The 19,570-nt window shown below is 41.3% G+C and overlaps 2 protein-coding genes and 1 pseudogene across 5 annotated transcripts in view; 2 read left to right on the top strand and 1 right to left on the bottom strand.

The window, feature by feature from the left end:
* LOC147013107 (uncharacterized) overlaps positions 1 to 19,570 on the bottom strand; it is a 145,897-nt gene that overhangs the window by 93,460 nt on the left and 32,867 nt on the right. Inside the window, exons 1-2 of one of the 4 annotated variants that reach the window (XM_085854691.1) lie at positions 16,544 to 16,668; positions 6,452 to 6,531 (exon numbers count right to left, since the gene is read on the bottom strand). In XM_085854691.1, the coding sequence (XP_085710817.1) occupies positions 6,452 to 6,531; positions 16,544 to 16,585 (122 nt within the window). In that variant the 5' untranslated portion in view covers positions 16,586 to 16,668. Of the gene's footprint in view, positions 1 to 6,451; positions 6,532 to 16,468; positions 16,669 to 19,570 lie in introns of those variants that run through there. The other 3 variants (XM_085854690.1, XM_085854693.1, XM_085854692.1) reach the window with 3 other exon arrangements.
* On the top strand, positions 14,295 to 15,611 carry LOC147013109 (uncharacterized; annotated as a pseudogene).
* LOC147013110 (uncharacterized) lies at positions 17,546 to 19,143 on the top strand. Its single transcript, XM_085854694.1, is given in 2 exon segments — positions 17,546 to 18,146; positions 18,149 to 19,143. Coding segments are annotated over 2 exon segments (1,596 nt in total).

Raw genomic sequence — 19,570 nt, forward strand, 5'->3', positions numbered from 1 at the left:
TATATATATATATATATATATATATATATATATATATATATATATATATATATATATATATATATATATATATATATATATATATATATATATATATATATATATATATATATATATATATATATATATATATATATATATATATATATATATATATATATATATATATATATATATATATATATATATATATAAATGGACTTGAATCCAGGTTACACAGAGTGAGCACGCGTAACTCTTAGCTTTAACTGCTGTGATGTGCCAATTCCTTACTTCAGAACTGAAAATAATTTTTTTCTCATTGTGATCATATAACTTATTTTGCCTTCCTACCTCCAGTGTAGAACCATGGAATCGCAATTGAATGTTGAAGAAAGCGCCAAGTGGCTTTACCATGCAATGCACGAAACGTTTAAAGAAACTTTTCAAATCGAAACGTTTAATTTTTATTTGTATTTATCTATGCCAAAGTGACGTATGTCGTATAACGTCGTGAAAATCGGGAAACATTGTGGATAATAAAAAATTCACATTTTCAGCGAGGCAGCCACCGCCTGTTGCACCGCAGAAGAAAATGTGGCCAATGCAGGCGAGTAGCCTGAACTTTGTTCAAGTCGATCTCGATACAGTATTCAGTGACAGTGTGAATATTGTAGAGCACTGGCTAAAGCACTCCAACGAAAACGTTGATAACAAACAGCTCCCTTGGCATGCAATTGCCAATCGCCGACCGTCATATGAAACATACACCTCCCGGAGACTCCCGAAAAGTCAAATATGTCTGAATTGGACAAATGAACACTTTTCTAGCAGTCAGAACTGCTTGTAAGTTCGATTCTGGAGCTTAAATTTTGTAATTCTCCTTAATTTAAGAGATACTCGTGGTGATCGCATGTGCAAAAATGAACTAAATCAACGAACGCTGATGTCTCTGGGCATTTATAAGCATTGCAATGTCCCCAGCGATTCGTAGCTATGATGAGCAGGCATTCGATAATATGAGTGAGGAAAGTGAAAACAGCAACTTTATTGTTGAGAAATCATTGTGGCCTGTTCCAAGTCAGGGCAAGGTTGAGCAGGCCAAAAAACATGGCGCTTTCAGACCCCAGCGAGGTTTCCAAGGAAACGCTTTAAGACACCAAAAAGCGAGGTGGCCGAGGATCTCCTGATGAAGGATACAATTAAATAAGGCTGTTAATTATTTTCAAAAGGGCTGTTTTAATCAACCCAAACACCCAATTTTCACTTGTGCACTTCCTTCAAGTTTTCTTCGTATGCGTGCAAAGTTTCACGCTGCTAGGTTTTATGGTTTTGGAGTTATGGAGGAGACACACACACACACACACACACACACACACACACACACACACACACACACACACACACACACACTAGTATATAGATATAAAACACCAGTACACAAACACCACTCAAGATATACTCCAAAAAACTACACAAATACCACACAAAACATGTCCTGGTGAGGGTCTGCAATCTCTGATTGCTCTTTTTCTTGTGCCATCTGCTTCACTGGTTTTGGATGACTCCCTTGTGGGTGACAAAGGAACTCCTTGATTGGATGCCTACCTACACAATCTCACAAACATTTTGGCTGGTAGGCCTTACTGAATACAGAGCGTCCCAAAAAAATGTACTCACTCTTAAAATGATAATAAATGCGTTGTTTATTGACTTAGAAACAAGATTAATGGTTAAATGTTTAAATGGATAAAAGCATGTTTACAAATGTTCAAACTGACGACCATCACGTTCCAAACACAGCCGATAACGCGGACCAATGGATTCAACAGCATTACGAATCATTTCATTTGGAACTGCAAGACACTGTCTTTCAATTTCCTCTTTCAGCTCATCGACTGTTGCTGGTTTTGAGCCGTAAACCTTATCTTTGAGATATCCCCATAAAAAGAAGTCTATTGGAGTGAGGTCTGGGGAACGCGCAGGGAATTCAACACTACCTCTTCGCCCAATCCATCTGTTCGGAAAAGTTGCTTCGAGATAGGCCCTTACATCACGGTGGTAGTGGGGAGGTGCTCCATCTTGCTGAAAGTAAATCTCTTCGTCACCAAATATCTCTTCGACACGTGGACCGACGGATTCCTGCAGCAAGTTTAAGTAAACATCCCCAGTGACAGTTTGGTCAAAAAAGAATGTCCCAAGGATGCCCAATGCTGATATCCCACACCACACAGTAACCCCTGGTAAGTTTTAATGGTGTTCCATAGTAACATGCGGATTTTCAGGAGCCCAGTAGGTGCAATTGTGTCGGTCAATTGAGCCATTTAACTTGAAGCTGAACTCATCGCTCTAAACAATTTTGGATGGAAATGCTGCATCTTCTTCGCATTTGCCCAGGTACCACTCACAAAATTCAGCTCTCCGGTCAGGATCGTCTTCATTTAGTGCGTGGATTAATTTTGGAATGTAACTTTTCCAATTAATTCGCTTCAAAATGCGATGGGCGCTTGATTTTGGGATTCCTGTCTCACGAGCCATTTGTCGTACAGATTTCCGTGGGGATCGGTGGAGGGTTTCCAGCAATTGATTTTCCTTTGCGGGGGTGGTTGATGACCGTGGTCTTCCTGAACACTCGTTATGGACGTCATGCACAGTTCCATATGTTTCAAACTTATCTCGGATGCGAGCAATGGTGCGTCGCATTGGTGGATCTTTGTGAAAATGTCTTCTAAAATGTCTTTGCACTTCCATGATGTTATCGTGCTTCCAGTAGCACTTTATGATAAATTTTCTTTCTTCAAAACCTAGTCATACTTCTGCCATTATTAGGGTCAATTTGATCTCAAAATAAATGAAAAATTCAATGAGTTATGAGGAGCCAAAATGTGAGTACATTTTTTTGGGACACCCTGTATACTGGGGCTGAGGATAACGCACCACCAGTTTATCTTTGAGGTGCACTGAACGAAGTTGCTTGCCTTGTGTGGGACAAATTTATTGGGCCGTCTCAATTAACATCTTCAATCTGTTCATATGGAGGATCTCTCCTTTCACAATGCTGTCTTTGATTACTGTCTGACAGAACTTTGCAAAGGCTTCTCCAGACAAAAAACAACAAAATAATTGGGTAAAATGGAGGGTGGAAGATGTACACAGCAATGGTGGGACATGTACAATGCATCACCAAACATCCCTTAGCACAGGTTCCCATTTGGTCTTATTGCAGGAGGTTGGTGCTAAGTACGGTGCTGTGTTTCACGTCACACCAGCGACCATTACAGCTCTTACATCACAGTCTTCACTCTCACTGCTCACTTTGTTCGCAGTCTTACTCCATCATTCTCCTTCTCTCTTTTCTGCCTTACTCAATCTCAACTCTCACAACTCACTCCATCTGACTCCCTCCTCAATTCTCACTGTTCTCTTTGCTCCTGCAGCACCAGTGTGCTTCATCTTACAAACCTGCCCATGGAGGTGAAAAATCAATGCCTGTAACAGCATATATCGCCGATTCATACATCCATCCGTTGGGACCATATCGATTTATATCGATTTATGCAGTAACATTGGGAATTATTCAAATTTTATTGTGATTATTGTTGTATTTGTAAACATTAAATGTAGTTATTATTGCACTGCTTTCTCTACTAACCTATCTATCCATGCATCCATCCATCCATCCATCCATCCATCAGGACCATACTCTGTGCAGAGCGTTGGTGCTGCCTAAGCAGTCTCCTTGGCTATTGGGCACAACCCTGGACCGGTCGCCACTCCGACACAGTATACCAGCATGCTGGCACTCATTTTGCTGACCTCGGAAGGATGACAAGCCGAGTTAACCCCACCTGGTATTAATTCAACAGCTGAGTGGGATTTTAACTCAGGACCCTAGAATCCCAAGCCCACCACCCTAACCATTAAGCCAACACCAAGTATATATATATATATATATATATATATATATATATATATATATATATATATATATATATATATATATATATATATATATATATATATTCCTGATGCAGGCAGAATAGTTCCTCAAATGCTGCGCTGGGCAAACCAGGCACAAACTGCTTAATTCCCTGCTTTCCTTCCTGAAAGTCCCTGTTATGTCCATCTTGAATACCCCGTGTTCCCCACCACATCCCTCTCCCTTCCACAGATCTCCTAATGTCTCTGTTCACCAATGTTTTGTCTTTCCCTCTCCCGCCCCTCTTGTCTCACGCCCCCCCCCCCTTTACTGTGCGTTGAGTGTTAGCTCTCATAAGAGCCTTGACAATGTATACAAAAAAACAACAAAAAAAAAAACGACATGGTGGGGATTAGAGAGCAGGGTTATGGTTAGGGACTGCAACTTTGGTACGATTGACAGTGGAGCTTGTGCGCATCAAGGTGAAGCCCCATCCCCAAGGCAGGGCCAACAGAACAGGAGATGAGAGTGGTTCTATATTACATTTGTAGAACACCGGGGGCTCCCATTCTTTCCCATACACATAAGAATGTGAAAGATATAGAGTGCCTTCAGAAAGTATTCACACCCCTTGACTTTTTCACATTTTGTTGTGGTACAGCCTGAATTTAAAATGGATTAAAATTAATATTTTTTTTGTCACTGCTCTACGTAAAATACCCCATATAATGACAAAGTGAAAACATGTTTTTAGAATTTTTTACAAATTTATTGAAAATTAAATATCTAATTTATGTAAGTATTCAGCCCCCTGAGTCAATACTTTCTCGAAGTATCTTTGGCAGTGATTACAGCTTTGAGCCTTCTTGGGTATGTCTGTATCAGCTTTGCACATCTGCATTTAGGGATTTTCTCCCATTCTTCCTTGCAGATTTGCTCAAGCTCTGTCAAGTTGGGTGGGGAGCGTCAGTGAACAGCAATCTTCAAGCCTTTCCACAGATTCTCAATGGGATTCAGGTTTGGGCTTTGGCTGGGCCACTCAAGGACTTTCATGTTCTAGTTCTTATGACGTCACATTCCAGTGTGGCTTTTCCAGTGTGGCATTACATTCCAGTGTGGCTTTGGCTGTATGTTTGGGGTCATTGGCCTGTTGGAACGTAAATCTTCGCCACAGTCTGAGGTCTTTTGCACTCTGAAGCAGGTTCTCCTCAAGGATTTGCCTGTATTTGGCTCCATTCATTGTTCCCTCTTCTCCTTACAAGACTCCCAGTCCCTGCCACTGAAAAGCATCCCCATGGCATGATGCTGCCACCAACATGCTTCACGGTAAGGATGGTGTTAGATGGGGTGATGAGCTGTGCTGGGTTTTCACCAGACGTAGCGCTTTGCATTCAGGCCAAAGAGTTCAAGTTTCAACTCATCAGCTCACAGAATATTTTGCTTCATGATCTCATACTCTTTTACGTGTCTTTTGCAAACACCAGGCAAGCTGTGATGTGCCTTTTCCTCAGGAGTAGCTTCCGTCTGGCTACTTTGCCATGAAGCCTAGATTTGTAAAGTGCTACAGAGATTTTTGACCTTCTGGCAGGATCTCCCATCTCAGCAAAGGAACTCTGTAGTTCTGTCAGAGTGGTCATTGGGTTCTTGGTCACCTCCTGAAACAAGGTCCTTCTTGCCCGGTTGTTCAGTTTGGCTGGAGGGCCAGCTCTTGGAAGAGTCTGGGTAGCTCCATATTCTTTCACTTTCCTAATGATGGAGCTCACTGTGCTCTTGGGAACCTTCAACACTAGAAATTGTTTTATATGCTTTCCCAGATCTATGCCTTCTCACAATTATATATCGGAGTTCTACAGACCGTTCCTTGGACTTCATGGTCGAGTTTCTGCTCTGACATGCACTGTCAACTGTGGGATATTATATAAAAGGTGTGTTTCTTCCTAAATCATGTCCAATCAATTGAATTGGCCACAAGTGGACTCCATTAAAATGGCAGAGACATCTCAAGAATGACCAAAAGAAATTGGATGCATCTGAGCTCAATTCAGAGTATCATAGCTAAGGTGTTGAATACTTACTGACTCATTTCAGCTTTTCATTTTTAATCAATTTGTAAAAATTTCTCAAAAAAAAATTGCATTCTGGGGTATCATGTGTATATCGGTGACCAAAAAAATCTAAATTTAATCCATTTTTAATTCAGGCTGTAACACAACAAAATGTGACAAAAGTCAAGGGGTGTGAATACTTTCTGAAGGCACTGTACTTACTATATCAACATAAGATTAGAAAAGCAAAAGAAATAATGAATAAAAATAGTTTGCAAAAATACATGAAGGTGGGTTTCTTAAGGACCATGAATACCGCCCAACTGGCTGTGCCAATTGTTTGCCAAATAAAGTTAAAATTCAGAAAGGCACAAAGAGCTATGTCTCAATCAACCATCCCAAGTGCACAACACAGTGCAAGTATTTAATTACATAAACGGTAAAAAAAGATATTTCAAAATAAAAATCCAATCCAAAACACAAGGTATAAACAGCAGAGTGAACTTACTGGATCTGGTCGAGAGAAACAACAGGTCTGAGTGAAACAGGAGGCAATGTGTTCTGGGTACGTTTATTTTCTGTTGTCTCCTGTAGGGGCCACATGAAGAATGAGAAATGCAGTCAAAAATTATGAAAGTTACTGCAGACTAATTTTTTCATAACTCAGGGTCACCTGATCAAGATCGGGTTATTATTTAGACTTTAGCGATACATCAAGAAGATTGTTATTTACAGCTTTATCAAAAATTAACTCGGGAGTGCAACAAGGCAATGATGGCCAAAATGGCCTAATTTCCTTGCTTAAGATCATACAGAATCATGCAACCACTCGTTTCACTCAGTGTAGCCCCATGCAGATTGTGGACCCTTTGTATATTAATTTGCATTTCTGCATACGGAATATAAATATTGAAATGCAATTGGTATGATTCCTGACAGAGCATCCCAACGAATACAATGCTATTAGATCATGGAAATATCATGCAATATACTGTGAAAACATAATTTTGTAGGGTTTCTAAAACAGCATCAAATGTTATCGAATAACATTATTTTTTTTTATCACCTTTTTGACATTATATGACAAATGTACACATCACAAATGTGCAACTGTTAAAAAGAAATGTTTTAAGCATGCAGTGTTTTCTGAAGGTTTTTGTGATGTTTTAAAAAACAGAAAAATAATATTTTCATAACATTTGGCTACAGACTATTTTTTCACATGTTCTGAATATGTTATGTTAGGGAAGGGCAAGCCAAGCTCCACCCCTCTCAATGGTGGATCCGGGGGGGGGGGGGGTTCACCAGGTGCACGTGCACCCTCTGCCCTTACAATTAGGTCACATGATCGCCATGCGAGATACTGTATCACTGGGCAATCAGCAATTAATCCGAGCCACGATACGTTTCTCTGCTGGTTGTGTGTTAATCCCTGCGACTCAGTGATTAGTTATAGCTCTGAAGAGAAAGGCAACATTTTCGGGATTGTGTCCTATAGCAAAGCGCAAGACAATCCTGAACTATTTCACCAGGTGATTCAAAGTTTCAGTGGCTACATCATCCATTATTATAATTAATGATCTTATGATCCGCATTGGCGAGTTTAGGTTTAGTGCTCGGGGTCATTTCGCCGCATTTTGTGCTTGTCCGTTTAATATTTTCATTAATTTGTATTGGAAACATTTTGTGTATTTACATTGTTGTTGTAAAGATCCATTGTAAAGATTCCAAAATCTTCAGCTTTTCTTTAGAATCAGTTTGTGACAGGCCTGAGGCCTTTTTGTCAATTTGCTCGATATTCCCAAATTTTCCTGTGGAGAAAGTGAATTTATGGTCAGACACTGCGAGCTGTGGATAAATTAACCGTTTTTTCCTGGACTATTTTGTTGACTTGAAGGAGGATTGGTGGTATATTTCACAATATGAGAACATCTTAACCTTCAGTGACCTCCCCCCCACCCCCTAAAAAAAAATTATGGATCCACCCCTGCTTCTCCCCATTGAGGGGGCACCTGACGTACCACACTTGATCGCCCAAAACACTGTTATTTCAGTCAACATCACCTGTTGATGATTTGTGATGAAGCCAAGGAATTCAGATTAAACTTTTGTGGACATATCTATCAGAAACTGACTTGTAAGACAGCAGCAGTGGAAAATATGGTTACATTTATTTAGTCTTTCCATGATATATGGAAAGACGTAAATGTCATTAGCTGAAACAGTTTTGGCAGTTGGTAGGCCAGTACGTGGATTCTGCAACGTTATTTGAAAGTGGAATCCATCATCACCTTGCCACGTAGTGAGTGGGTATTGTAACACATCACAGGTCTTGTGAAACCCATTCACAAAATCAGGTGGTTGCTTTGATGATCTTTTCTGCAGGAGTATATTGTGGGATGAAAATTGTTCATGGCCAACAATGATAGAAATGTTGCTTTTAGTTGGTGCATTGAAGTGTCCAGATTGGTTTCCAACAGGATTTTTTATCTCCTCTAATGACATCTCAGCTCATATGATGTTATTTTTTCCATTGTTTGTCTTAATTGGTGATTGTAGAAATTTTGCCAGTGGGGCATTTCTTGAAGTTCAAAGACTATGTCAGATTGGAATTCAGAAATTATGGTGCAGCGTCACTTTTTTGTACCTGATGATGATCAATGAAGTAAACTTGAAGGAACTCAGCCTCCATATCACTGATGTTGCATAGTTCCAATCCAATGGTAAACCTAGCCTCTAATTTTGAATGTTAACCATTCATGACATATCTCTCCTGCAACAAATGATGTCATGTGGAAACAGCAGTTGTACTTTCTCATATTATTGACATTAGCCAATCTAGTAGCTCTGGTGGTTCAGGTAGAAGACCTAATTTCACTTTTCAGACACAACACAATCCCGGAGCCTCACCTTTCCATTTTAATGTACTGGCAATGCTTGCACACTTGATGCATTTTACCAATATCCAGAGAAGGTTCTTCTTCTTCTACTTCTTCTTCTTCTTCTTCTTCTTCTTGCATATGACAGCCTGGCTTGTAGATAGCTATCATTTTGTTTGGGCACGGCTGTGCCGGTCATGCTGTGCCCCTAAACCAGTACACTGGTATTCATTTCGCCAACCTCAGAAGAATGACAGGCTGAGTCAACCCCACCTGGTGTTAAGTCAGTGGAAAATGGGGCTCAAACTCATGATCCTAAGATCCCAAGCCAGCCACCCTAGCCGCTAAGCCACCACCTGGCTTAAAGAAGGTTCTGTTGAAGGACAAAGGATGGGTCATAATTAAAGGCAGCTCTAAACCATTGAGATGATGTTATTTTTTGGAATCTTGGTGATCGAGCAATTTGAGCTTGCAGACATACTCTTCTTACCTTTGGGTGTTCATTAAAAATGCGAGTTTGTGCTCTTTGACTAAGCTCATGCATCTGTTCTTGTGGTTCCTCAGGCTCATTGTTTTGAAGGTAGATTCACTCTCTTTGAATCTGGCCATCCAATAATGCTCTTCTTTCCTCAGCTGTTAATTTTGAAGATAGGTTCATGCTCTATGACTAATGTTATCCAATCATGTCCTTCTTTCTCCTTCAAATTAATCAGTCACCTGCATCTGGCTGCAGGGGTACTGCATCCAATATTTTGTCAGCTGTGAGGCACATTTTGCGTGTTAAGCTTATATTACCCGATGGACAGTCGTTGAACAATCTCCATTACGTTAAACATGCCGAGAGGTTGGCGCACATTTAAATTTTAGCTGTTCTCTTGTTCTGCTTGCCATGAGCCATACCCATCTAAAGTGAGGAGTTGTGCATTTGAGCCACGGAATTGTCTTCCAGTGTAATATCATTCCCCTACAAAAACCAAATGCACACCATCGTGCGGCCAATTAATTAAACATTACCACACAGCATCAAAGTGTGTGTGACCCGATTGGCATCTCAAGAGCTATTAAAAACAAACAAACTGAAGATTATGAAATAAATAAAACTTAAACAACTCGATGATATGTACTGTATTACGGTGATGTTGAATCTGAGTGAGAATAATTCTTAATTTGAAAAAAGTTTAATTTAATGCACTTTAAGCACATGTTCAAACAAAAGCACCAAACACAGCTTTGCAGTGAAGCATGAGTGATTTCACACTATCATGCAGCTGAGAAAATAAACATAATACAGCACATCAAAGTGTGTCTGGTCCACTCAGCATCTTGTAAGTTATTTTTTACTCCTGTAATCACATTCCCATGTAAAACAATGGAGTGCACCACCATGTGACTAATCGCCTATGCAGTCAGTTTCAGCTACTTTCCCCCTTTTATAGTACTGTATGGGAAGAACATTATTTGAAATAATGGTGCCCAAACAGGTGGCACTATATGATACATATATATTATGTTCAAAGATAGAATTGGGTCTCCACCCCACATCTTGAACTCCCTCCCTCAGATATGTTACCGAGACTGTTTAATCAAGGACAGCATGTTGTGCTTCACAAACATTCTGCTCTATTCACCCTATTAGTCAGGTTCCTTGTGTAATTTCGTTGGAATTTTTTGGAGAGTAGCAAACCTAAGATTTTTGAGAAGTTTAAAATCCATTTAAATGAAAAAATGTTTCAGATCTTTTCAACTTTTGGAAAAGTCGTTTTGGGGTGAAAAATGCTTTTTTTGAATTCCAATTTAAAAAAAATCTGAAACAATACAAAATAACCAACTGATGATGGATTACTGTTAAATGGCTAACAATGGATTTTATAAGATAATAAAATGTTGCATTTTGACTGTCGGCTGCCATGGAAACAGCATTTTTGGAGCGGAATTGCCATTTTTTAATAAATTATATTTTCCATTGGATGGCCGAAATAATTGTTAAATATAGTGACCATGACTAACTTACACATAAGTATTATGATTTTCAAGTATTGGAACAGTTGGTTCCCATGGAAACGGCCATCTGTGCAATGAAACATTGGTGTGTCTGTTGTTCAATATCAGAAGGTTCGGCACCTTCAGTAGTAAAACGTTTGATTTAAAGTTTTTGTAGTTGGATGTATTGTAAGTGTGATCTTGTAGGGAACATAGGTGACGCCACGTTGCGACGCCATGCTATTGCCTCAGGTTATGGTTGCTGGGCGTGGCATGACGACGTGATGTGGCGCGGCGCGCGTCCAAGCATGTACAGCACTATGACATCATTTACAGTTCGCTTCGTTTATTTTCGATTTATTCCTGACAGTTTACTTCGGAGCTTCGTTTCATCATATTCGGTTTTCAACACCTTTCTTCCTTTTTTCAGTAAGTTGTGATTGCCTTTGAGGCATATGTACTTTTTTGTCATTTTATGTTCTTTTGTATGGGGTAGGATTATGGTTTGAATGGCCACGGGGTTGGAGGTTTTAATTGCGTTTCCTGTTAGGCTAGGAGTTGGAAGTTGGGCAGTCGACATGTTATATGTTTATCCTTTTTCTATTATTTCGGGTTGATCTTTAAATATGTCTTTATGTGCTGGTTCGTGCTTTCATTTATCCGGAAAGAAAGTCACCATCAATGTAATCAGTCACTGACGTATTTTGTTCCATTAGATTAACTGCTGTATAATAGGTTAGGATTAGGTTAGCTTTGTGCCCAGGGGTTGGAATTACAGAGGGAGTCTTTTTGGAGTTTCTATTTAGTTTACTGGCATGTAGTTAGGCCGTATTGTTGATTTCCCACTCATCTCTGCTTTTATTTTATTCAGGTAATTTTACATCTTAAGGCCCGGTCACACCTTGACGTTTTAGCCAACGTATGCCGATTTTTGAATTTTTTTTCTAAAACGCTGGCACACGTTGAATACGTTATGGGTAAGTTTTGATAACATTGAGAGCACGCTGAAAAACACTGCCATACGTCGTTGTACGTTGGCTTTAAACGTTGTACTTTTTGGTTGTCCTCAAATTTTTTCATGCTTGAAATTTCACGACGTATGCCGGCGTATGACTCACACGTTCCGCTACGCTGGCCACAAGTTGTATGCACGGTCTGCGATCATTGACAGACGTCAACACATGCTACTTGTAAGTTAATCATAAGTTGAGACACGCCGAGGTAATGTTTAGCGTACCCGAAACTTATTTCTAACCTATGATTAACGTGTTGTTGGCACGTTACGCGATCGTTGCCACACGTCGACAGACGTTACTTTTAAGTTACTCATAGGCTGTAAGACGTGGGTATAATGGATCGTCCTTGCGTCAGCGTCCACGGCCACGGCCAGGACACTTATTTGCAGCATTCTTCAAACTTTTCTTCGGCATGACGAGGATGTTCACACTTCGATGTCTAGCTTGGCTATGATTCCAATTGTCCATCGGCAGCGTCTATTTAAAATAGTCGAGTTTGAGCGTTTTAACACGTTCAGAAGAAACGTGACCCCCAGCATCCCAAACCCCAGCATCAAAAAACAAAGGCGAGTGACAGCAATTTAAATCGTTCATTGTAAACAATGAAAATAGCTGAGTGGTACCGTTTAAAAGTCGTTGAGTGTAAAAAAAATCCAATTGTTGAGCGCAAGCGTCGACTTTCAATAGTGGGGTTTGAGCGATTTAGCACGTTCAATAGAAACCATTAAAATTTCCGAGCGCCAGCGTCAAAAAAGAAAGGCGAGTGACAGCAATTTAAATCGTTCATTGTAAACAATGAAAATAGCTGAGTGGTACCGTTTAAAAGTCGTTGAGTGTAAAAAAAATCCAATTGTTGAGCGCAAGCGTCTACTTTCAATAGTGGAGATGCAGCCATTTAAATCGTTGAGTGGCAGCCTATGAATAGCAAACCCCACGTCACCGGCAAAGATAAACTGCCGCACGATATGGATAAGTTAGGCTATCGTTGGGCATAGTTTGTGAACGCCGGCTTCACGATAATTATTCGTTGGTATATCGTATCTATAAGTAATCAAAGCGCTCTATGCACATTATTAGTTCATTGTGCATTTGTCCAACCCGTTATGAATAGACCTAAATCGTAAAAACAAGCTATAGCTCATTGTTGAAAAAGTCCCATAAAAAATTAGCCGCGAAGAACTTCGAACAATGGTGAAAAGATGTCTCCTACCCGTGGACACGCGGACGCAAGGACGATCCATCATAACCCACACCCTCCCCCTCACACTCACCTACTACTGCCAACATGAACAAACTACTACTAATACTAATACTAATACTGATACTGATACTGTTACTGCTGAACATGGACATCGACTCAAAAAGGACTCTAAAACACCGTTGGGTTCCCCTTTTATGAGCAGCATTTTTATATACCAATTCCCAAAACCGCTGGGAACACGTCTTTATATGGCAGTTGTAAGCTAGAAACACGTTAATTTTTTTTTTTTTGTCGACCGGAAGACGTCATTGGAATACGTCTACATACGTCGATGTGTGTTGGGACGACGTAAACAATTGGTTCAAAGCACGTCAAACATAAGTTTGAAATAAGTTTCGCGTAAAAAAGACATTACCGCGACGTGTTTCGACTTATGAGTAGCTTATAAGTAGCCTTTGTGGACGTGTGTAAGCGTCCACATATCGTGTGTAAAACTTATCCCCATCGCATGCGGAACGTGTGTCATACGCCGAGTACGTTGTAAAATTTTGAACATGTTTAAAATTTCTTGACGTACTCTACTTACTACGACGTATGATAGCGTACTTTAGCGTTCTACTCACGTATACCAAACTTACTCATACCGTATTTGACGTGCCCCAACGTTTTAGACACATTTTTCTTAGGTCGGCATACGCTGGCAAGATCGCAAAGGTGTGACCGCGATGTTGACACTTCCATTTCTACGGCAGTTATGATTCGAATCGTTGTGCGTCAGCCTTTTAATAGGCTACGTCACGACATCGTCGGCGATGCGTGCAACGCGCTATGCCTAAGTTAGACTATCGTTGGGCATCGGTTGTGTAGGCCGACAACAGGTTCAGCATTCGTTGGTATAAGTTATCTATAACACAACGAAACGTTCTGTGTCCGTTACCAATGCGTTATACATAAGACCAAGTTGCTGTGAATACGTCCGAATCTTTCAAAAAAAACATCAAAAGTTCAACATAAGCCAGCGTTTTACATACATTTTAATACGTTGCCATCGCTGGCTAAAACGTCAAGGTGTGACCGGGCCTTTAGTAGCGGTTTTTATTTTGGATCTAATAAAGGTCTATCATTGCGACATTTACCCGCATCTTCCGTTTAAATCACATACGTTTAGGTCAATAAATTAGTCAAAGAAAATAAGGATGTTGTTTTTCTCATCTGTTTGCTTTTTATGGTGATGAATGTTATTTGTGCCCTTGATATGGCCCTAGACATAGGCACAGCCAGAGTTTTATAGGCTGTATCATGTATGATAGATTTGACATTCATGAGTTGACGATTTATTTTTATATTTGCAGGACCAACAACATGATGGATGAAGTACCACTGAGTGGCAAGGATTCATGCCAGACGAAAGGATCAACGAACTGGACAAAATGTGTCCTGTGCCAAGATAATTCTTCCCTGAAAGGGTCCTTGGTGTTGCAACCAAAAGTCGAGTCGTTCTGCTGTTTGATAGAGACAATACAGGAGCGAGCCACTTTACAGGATGGTGATTATGTACAGATTCATAAACGACTTGAGGGGATGTCAGCAGAACTGTTGCAAAAGGAGAAGGCTGTCTGGCACCGAACATGCTATTCCAATGCAACTATCAAGGACCAAATTCATTGTGCCAGGGTTCCTTATGATTAGGCACTATCATCAGGGTCGCATATCGCCAAAGGGCTAGGTCGAAAGAGAAAAATGCCCGAAGTATGTCTGGAGTCGTCAAGCTCCTCCACACCATTCACTCGGTCATCCACAGACCCCTATGACAAGGCTTTGTGCTTCTTTTGCCAGAGGACTGATGGTCAACCTATTTACCTTGTACGGAGTGATAGTGCGTTCAAATCGCTGAGAGAAGCTGTTGATGTTGCTCAGAACCCTGTTTTTATGACTCGATTGAACACTGCTATAGTGCCAAGTGATGCACATGCAATTGACGTTATGTACCACAGGTCTTGCTGGACGAAACATGTCTTCCATGTCTTGCGAGATCACGACACCAAAGGAGAGAAGGATAAAGCATCAATGACACAAGTTGTGCGTTTAATTGAACTGATCAACTTGGTAGATGTCCTAATAGACCGGCAGCCCAGAGGATTTTGATCATACGAACGAGGTACCGATATCTGAGTGCAGGGGGTTTTGGGAGGAACCTGACATATGCAGATATGGATTTCTGCCGGGCACCACGCGCTGCGTGTGGCCCCTGGGGACCCTCAAAGTAGCCCTTAAAATGGGCTAGATCAAACATTGGAGGTATTAGTTAAAACCATGTTTAAACTAGAAGGGGAGCACTCGGTAGAGTGCAAAACCTCCGCCGCCAATACTGCTAGGTCACTCAAGTGAACCTGATATCCTATTCATTCAACTTGACGTCAACAGTGCTCACAGAGCTATAGTTTGCAACTTTCCCTTTTACATACTCAATTCATTCGTCATAACTAGATTCCTTGAGACAGAAATTGATTTTACGTGGGTATATCCACCTGAAGTTCCAAAATCAGCCGCAATTATAATTTTGGCATGTTTTTTGTTCGAAATCACTTATGACATGTAGAAATGCAAAAAAAAAAAAATCGAAATTTTGTTGAAAAAAAGTTGCAAAAATGTTTTTTTCTCTCATAAATTTTTTGTGGGGGGGGGGCGGGGGGTTGGAAATCACTTAAAACATGTAGAAATGCAAAAAAAAAAAAAATTAAAATATTTTTTCAAAATAGGTGGCATAGTGGCCATATTGGATTTTGGACAAGTCCAAAATCTAATGGCATGATCCTTGGACCATACCTAATCCCCCCACCAAGTTTCGTCAAAATCCGTCGAGGAGTTTTCCGTAATACTGTTCACAAACAAACAAACAAACAAAGGGGTGAAAACAGTAACCTCTGATCTTCGATGGCGGAGGTTAATGAACAAGTACATCCCCCAGAGTGGAGAATGGCCCATGCAAGAAACTTTGTCCGCTGCATAAGCGTCGCAAGAAGCCCTTTAAGTTGGCCCTTTCAAATAATTTGAGCTAGATCAAACATTGGAGGTACCAGATAAAACCTAGTTTAAATGAAGTAGGACATAACCCAGAGTGTAGAATGACCCATGCAAGAAACTTTGTCCGCTGCATCAGGGCCAACAGAAGCCCCTGAAGTTGGCCCTTTCGAAGAATTTGAGCTACAGTAGATCAATCATAAGGTTTAAATGAAAAATAATTTCACCGGGTATAGAATTGCCCTGCCACCCCTCTCCCCAATAATGAATGAGGCGCCCAAAATTCCAAAATATTTTGCAATTTTTTCTTGTTTTGGCGCATCGGACGGCCGCGGCCTCTTAGCTCATGCCCTAACCCCCCCCTCCCCAGTAGCCTCGAGTCACGTACCAGGCATATGCATGCATGTAGCACGCATACGCTTATCTACCTGTCTGAGGCTAGTGGGAGCGTCCACGTCGAGCAGCCGAGACACGAAACGACTTTCGCTTTTTGGGTCACTCACACACGGGCAGCTGACAGCAACAGTAGCATGAGTACAGGTCATCTGAGTGAGTATTTTTCTTCATCCATTGTTCTTCATCTGGGGGGGGGTGTAGGGCTGTGTGTGGGGGGGTTGGGTGTTGGGGGGTGTGGACACCGTACATTCACGTCAGTCACTTTTAACATCCACACATGAACACTCGGTGGGTGGGGTAGGGCGGGTGTGGGTGTGTGGGGTGGGTGTGGCATGTAGACACCATTCATTCATGTCAGTCACTTTTAACATCCACACATGAACACTATAGGGATGTGTGTGGGGGTTAGGGTGGGGTGAGGTGTGGTGTGGACACCGTACAAACTGTTGGATAGAAACAGACCAATCCTACACCTCGATCAATTCATCACCCTGTCAGAATGCGTCTCAAATGTCAGAATCGACCATTTTCATTGCTAATGCAAGCTGTCTCCTGTGAGTCAGAACTAGAAACGGACTATAGTCCCATGGCTGGCACGAAGACTCGCTATGCCTGCGTGCTATAAGATTCAGGTCATCCACTGTTATCTCTTACTGGAACGTACGAGATGCTTGATGTTTTTTTTATAGTTTATATTTCTTTCAGAGGGCATGTGCAGATTTGACAAGAATGGATCATGATAATTTCGATGTTGGTATGTCCCAAGATGCATGCCACCAAGTTGGTTCACTTGTATGAATTAATCGATCCCACTAACCCAGGTGTAGTTGTAATAGACCTATAAGGCATTGAAATATTGTAGCCTACACGTACATCCTTCACATCAGAAATGTTTGCTCTGCTCAGGCCTTATGTTTTCATTCTGTTTTAAGTAACAGACAGGCCTACCCTGGGCCGTGAAGCATCTCATCAGGTCTGTATCATTTCGCAAGTGGACTTGGCTTTTTTCATTTCCTTTAAAATTCAACCACAAAAATTGCTGTAGATGTAGCTGCCTACTAATGTTTTCATTCTGTTTTAGGTAACAGACAGGCCTACCCCGGGCAGTGATGGCAACCATGTTAGTCGTGAAGCATCTCATCAGGTCTGTATCATTTGCAAGTCAAAAAGCCACGGTGTTCAATGACCGTGGTACCATTCGACCACGTACGTGGTGGTGTTCAATGTTCAATGACCCACTGGAAGTGTTCAATGACAGAACGTGGGCTTCATTCAAGAGAGCAGCTGAATGCAGACTTTCACTTAAGTCTGATCGATACAGAGATATTACAACAGAAGTTAATCTGCAGCAAGAGAAGGGTAATGCAGTGTACCATACTAAATGTCACAAAAATTACATTGCTGTGCAAAGACCATCATCAACTTATGAGAGCAAACCTCCCTCTAAAAAACCTGAGACACGACGCAGAAGCTCGCTGCCACCATCTGATACGAAGGGTTTGTTGAGGAGCTCATGCATGTTCTGTCCTGTATTGCGGAAGACCATAAACCAGAAGGTTGAGCCGTTCACAGAGTGCCTTACAAAAGACGGGTGTGATGCCATATTTGCAGCAGCTCCAAGAAGTAGCAATGAGCAGGTCAAAGGTTTAGTTAGAAGTGGGATTGATATGATTGCGAAAGAAGCTTAGTACCATAAGTCATGCCGTCGTGAATATTCAAGGAGGCTGAGGGGGCTGTACCAAAAAATGCAGACGTTTCAAACAGGCAGTTGCATTTCAAGACATTCAACACTATTTCTGCACTAATCGATACAGAGGTGATTGAGAATCGTCGGGCAATGCTTGCAACTTCAATTCTCGAACTCTATAAAGCAGAATATCTAAGTGTAGGAGGGACAGTAGACGGTATAGAAGGTTACGCGGTACAGGCTTTGATGAACAAAATCAAAGACAAATTCGGGGAGAAAATTGCCACATCCGTTTACAACCATCGGAAGAGAAATTTCATGTACAGTTCTGGTATGTCTGATGATGATGCAAGAGCAAGCCTACGTGATGATGATGATGATGATGAGAAGCACGTCGACATGATACGCACTGGAGAACTTCATCTTGACGCTGTAATACAGGCGATGCGCAAGTGGAAAACACCGACTCCAACATCTGTAGAGACACTCAAGGCATGTTCACCTGATCTCCCAGAAGAAGTGTTGCTGTTTTACAGAACACTCCTTTGTGGCCTTCGTGAGGCTTCTGGTGATAACAGAGAACCTGTTCTGAGAAAGGTAATGGCTACGTCATCAGATGCAGTTTATAATGTATCAAGGGGCTCAGTGCGGCCTTGGAAGCACATAGTGCTTGGGTTAGGACTGGGGACTTTAACCGGCTCCAAACTGATCCTGTGTATCCTGAACCGGCTGGGAAACTGCCTCAGTTATGATGAGGTCAAGGCGTTAGAGACAGAGTTTGCCTTTTCGGCTGAGGAGAACGAACGAGATGCACCTGATGGTGTAGAACTAAATCCCAGCCGTGGCACAGGGCTGGCATGGGATAACTATGACGTAAACATGGAAATCATCGATGGGAAAGACACCCTGCATGCCACCGTTGGGATTTGCTACCAGAACATGCAAAACGAGACCAGCACGAACGAACCTGTTGGTGATGGGCCTACTGTTATTGGTATCCACAGTGAGAGGAACAGATGAGTGAGATGGGAAAGAATGTGAAGTTGCCCCATACTACAAACAGCTAAAGAAAGCCTGGTTTGACCTATCGGCATCAAACGAACGTCAAGAAACAGAGAAAGTTGCAACTCTATGTCTACTTGATTTCTGCTGGTTGTTGCAGTCAGAAGTTGACAAGCCTTTGCCACTTTTTCCTGGATTATACTCGCAGTTTGTCCATGATGACCTCCCAAAGCATAAAATCTGGTACATGGATCCGATATCTGCATCTCCGACCAGAAATGATGTTGTCCATGAAACCATGAAGAGAAGCATGAACGTAGCCATTGAAACCCATCAAGAATACGGTGTAGTTACCTACGACCTGGCTGTTGCTCTGAAAGCCTACTCATTCCAGGCGCTGGATGCACCTCTGTTTGATCAGCTCCTGATCATGCTTGGAAACTTC

Source organism: Eptatretus burgeri, chromosome 14 (genome assembly GCF_056783735.1).
Source record: "Eptatretus burgeri isolate ZD-2024b chromosome 14, Ebu_testis_v1, whole genome shotgun sequence".
NCBI classification, from domain to species: Eukaryota; Metazoa; Chordata; class Myxini; order Myxiniformes; family Myxinidae; genus Eptatretus; species Eptatretus burgeri.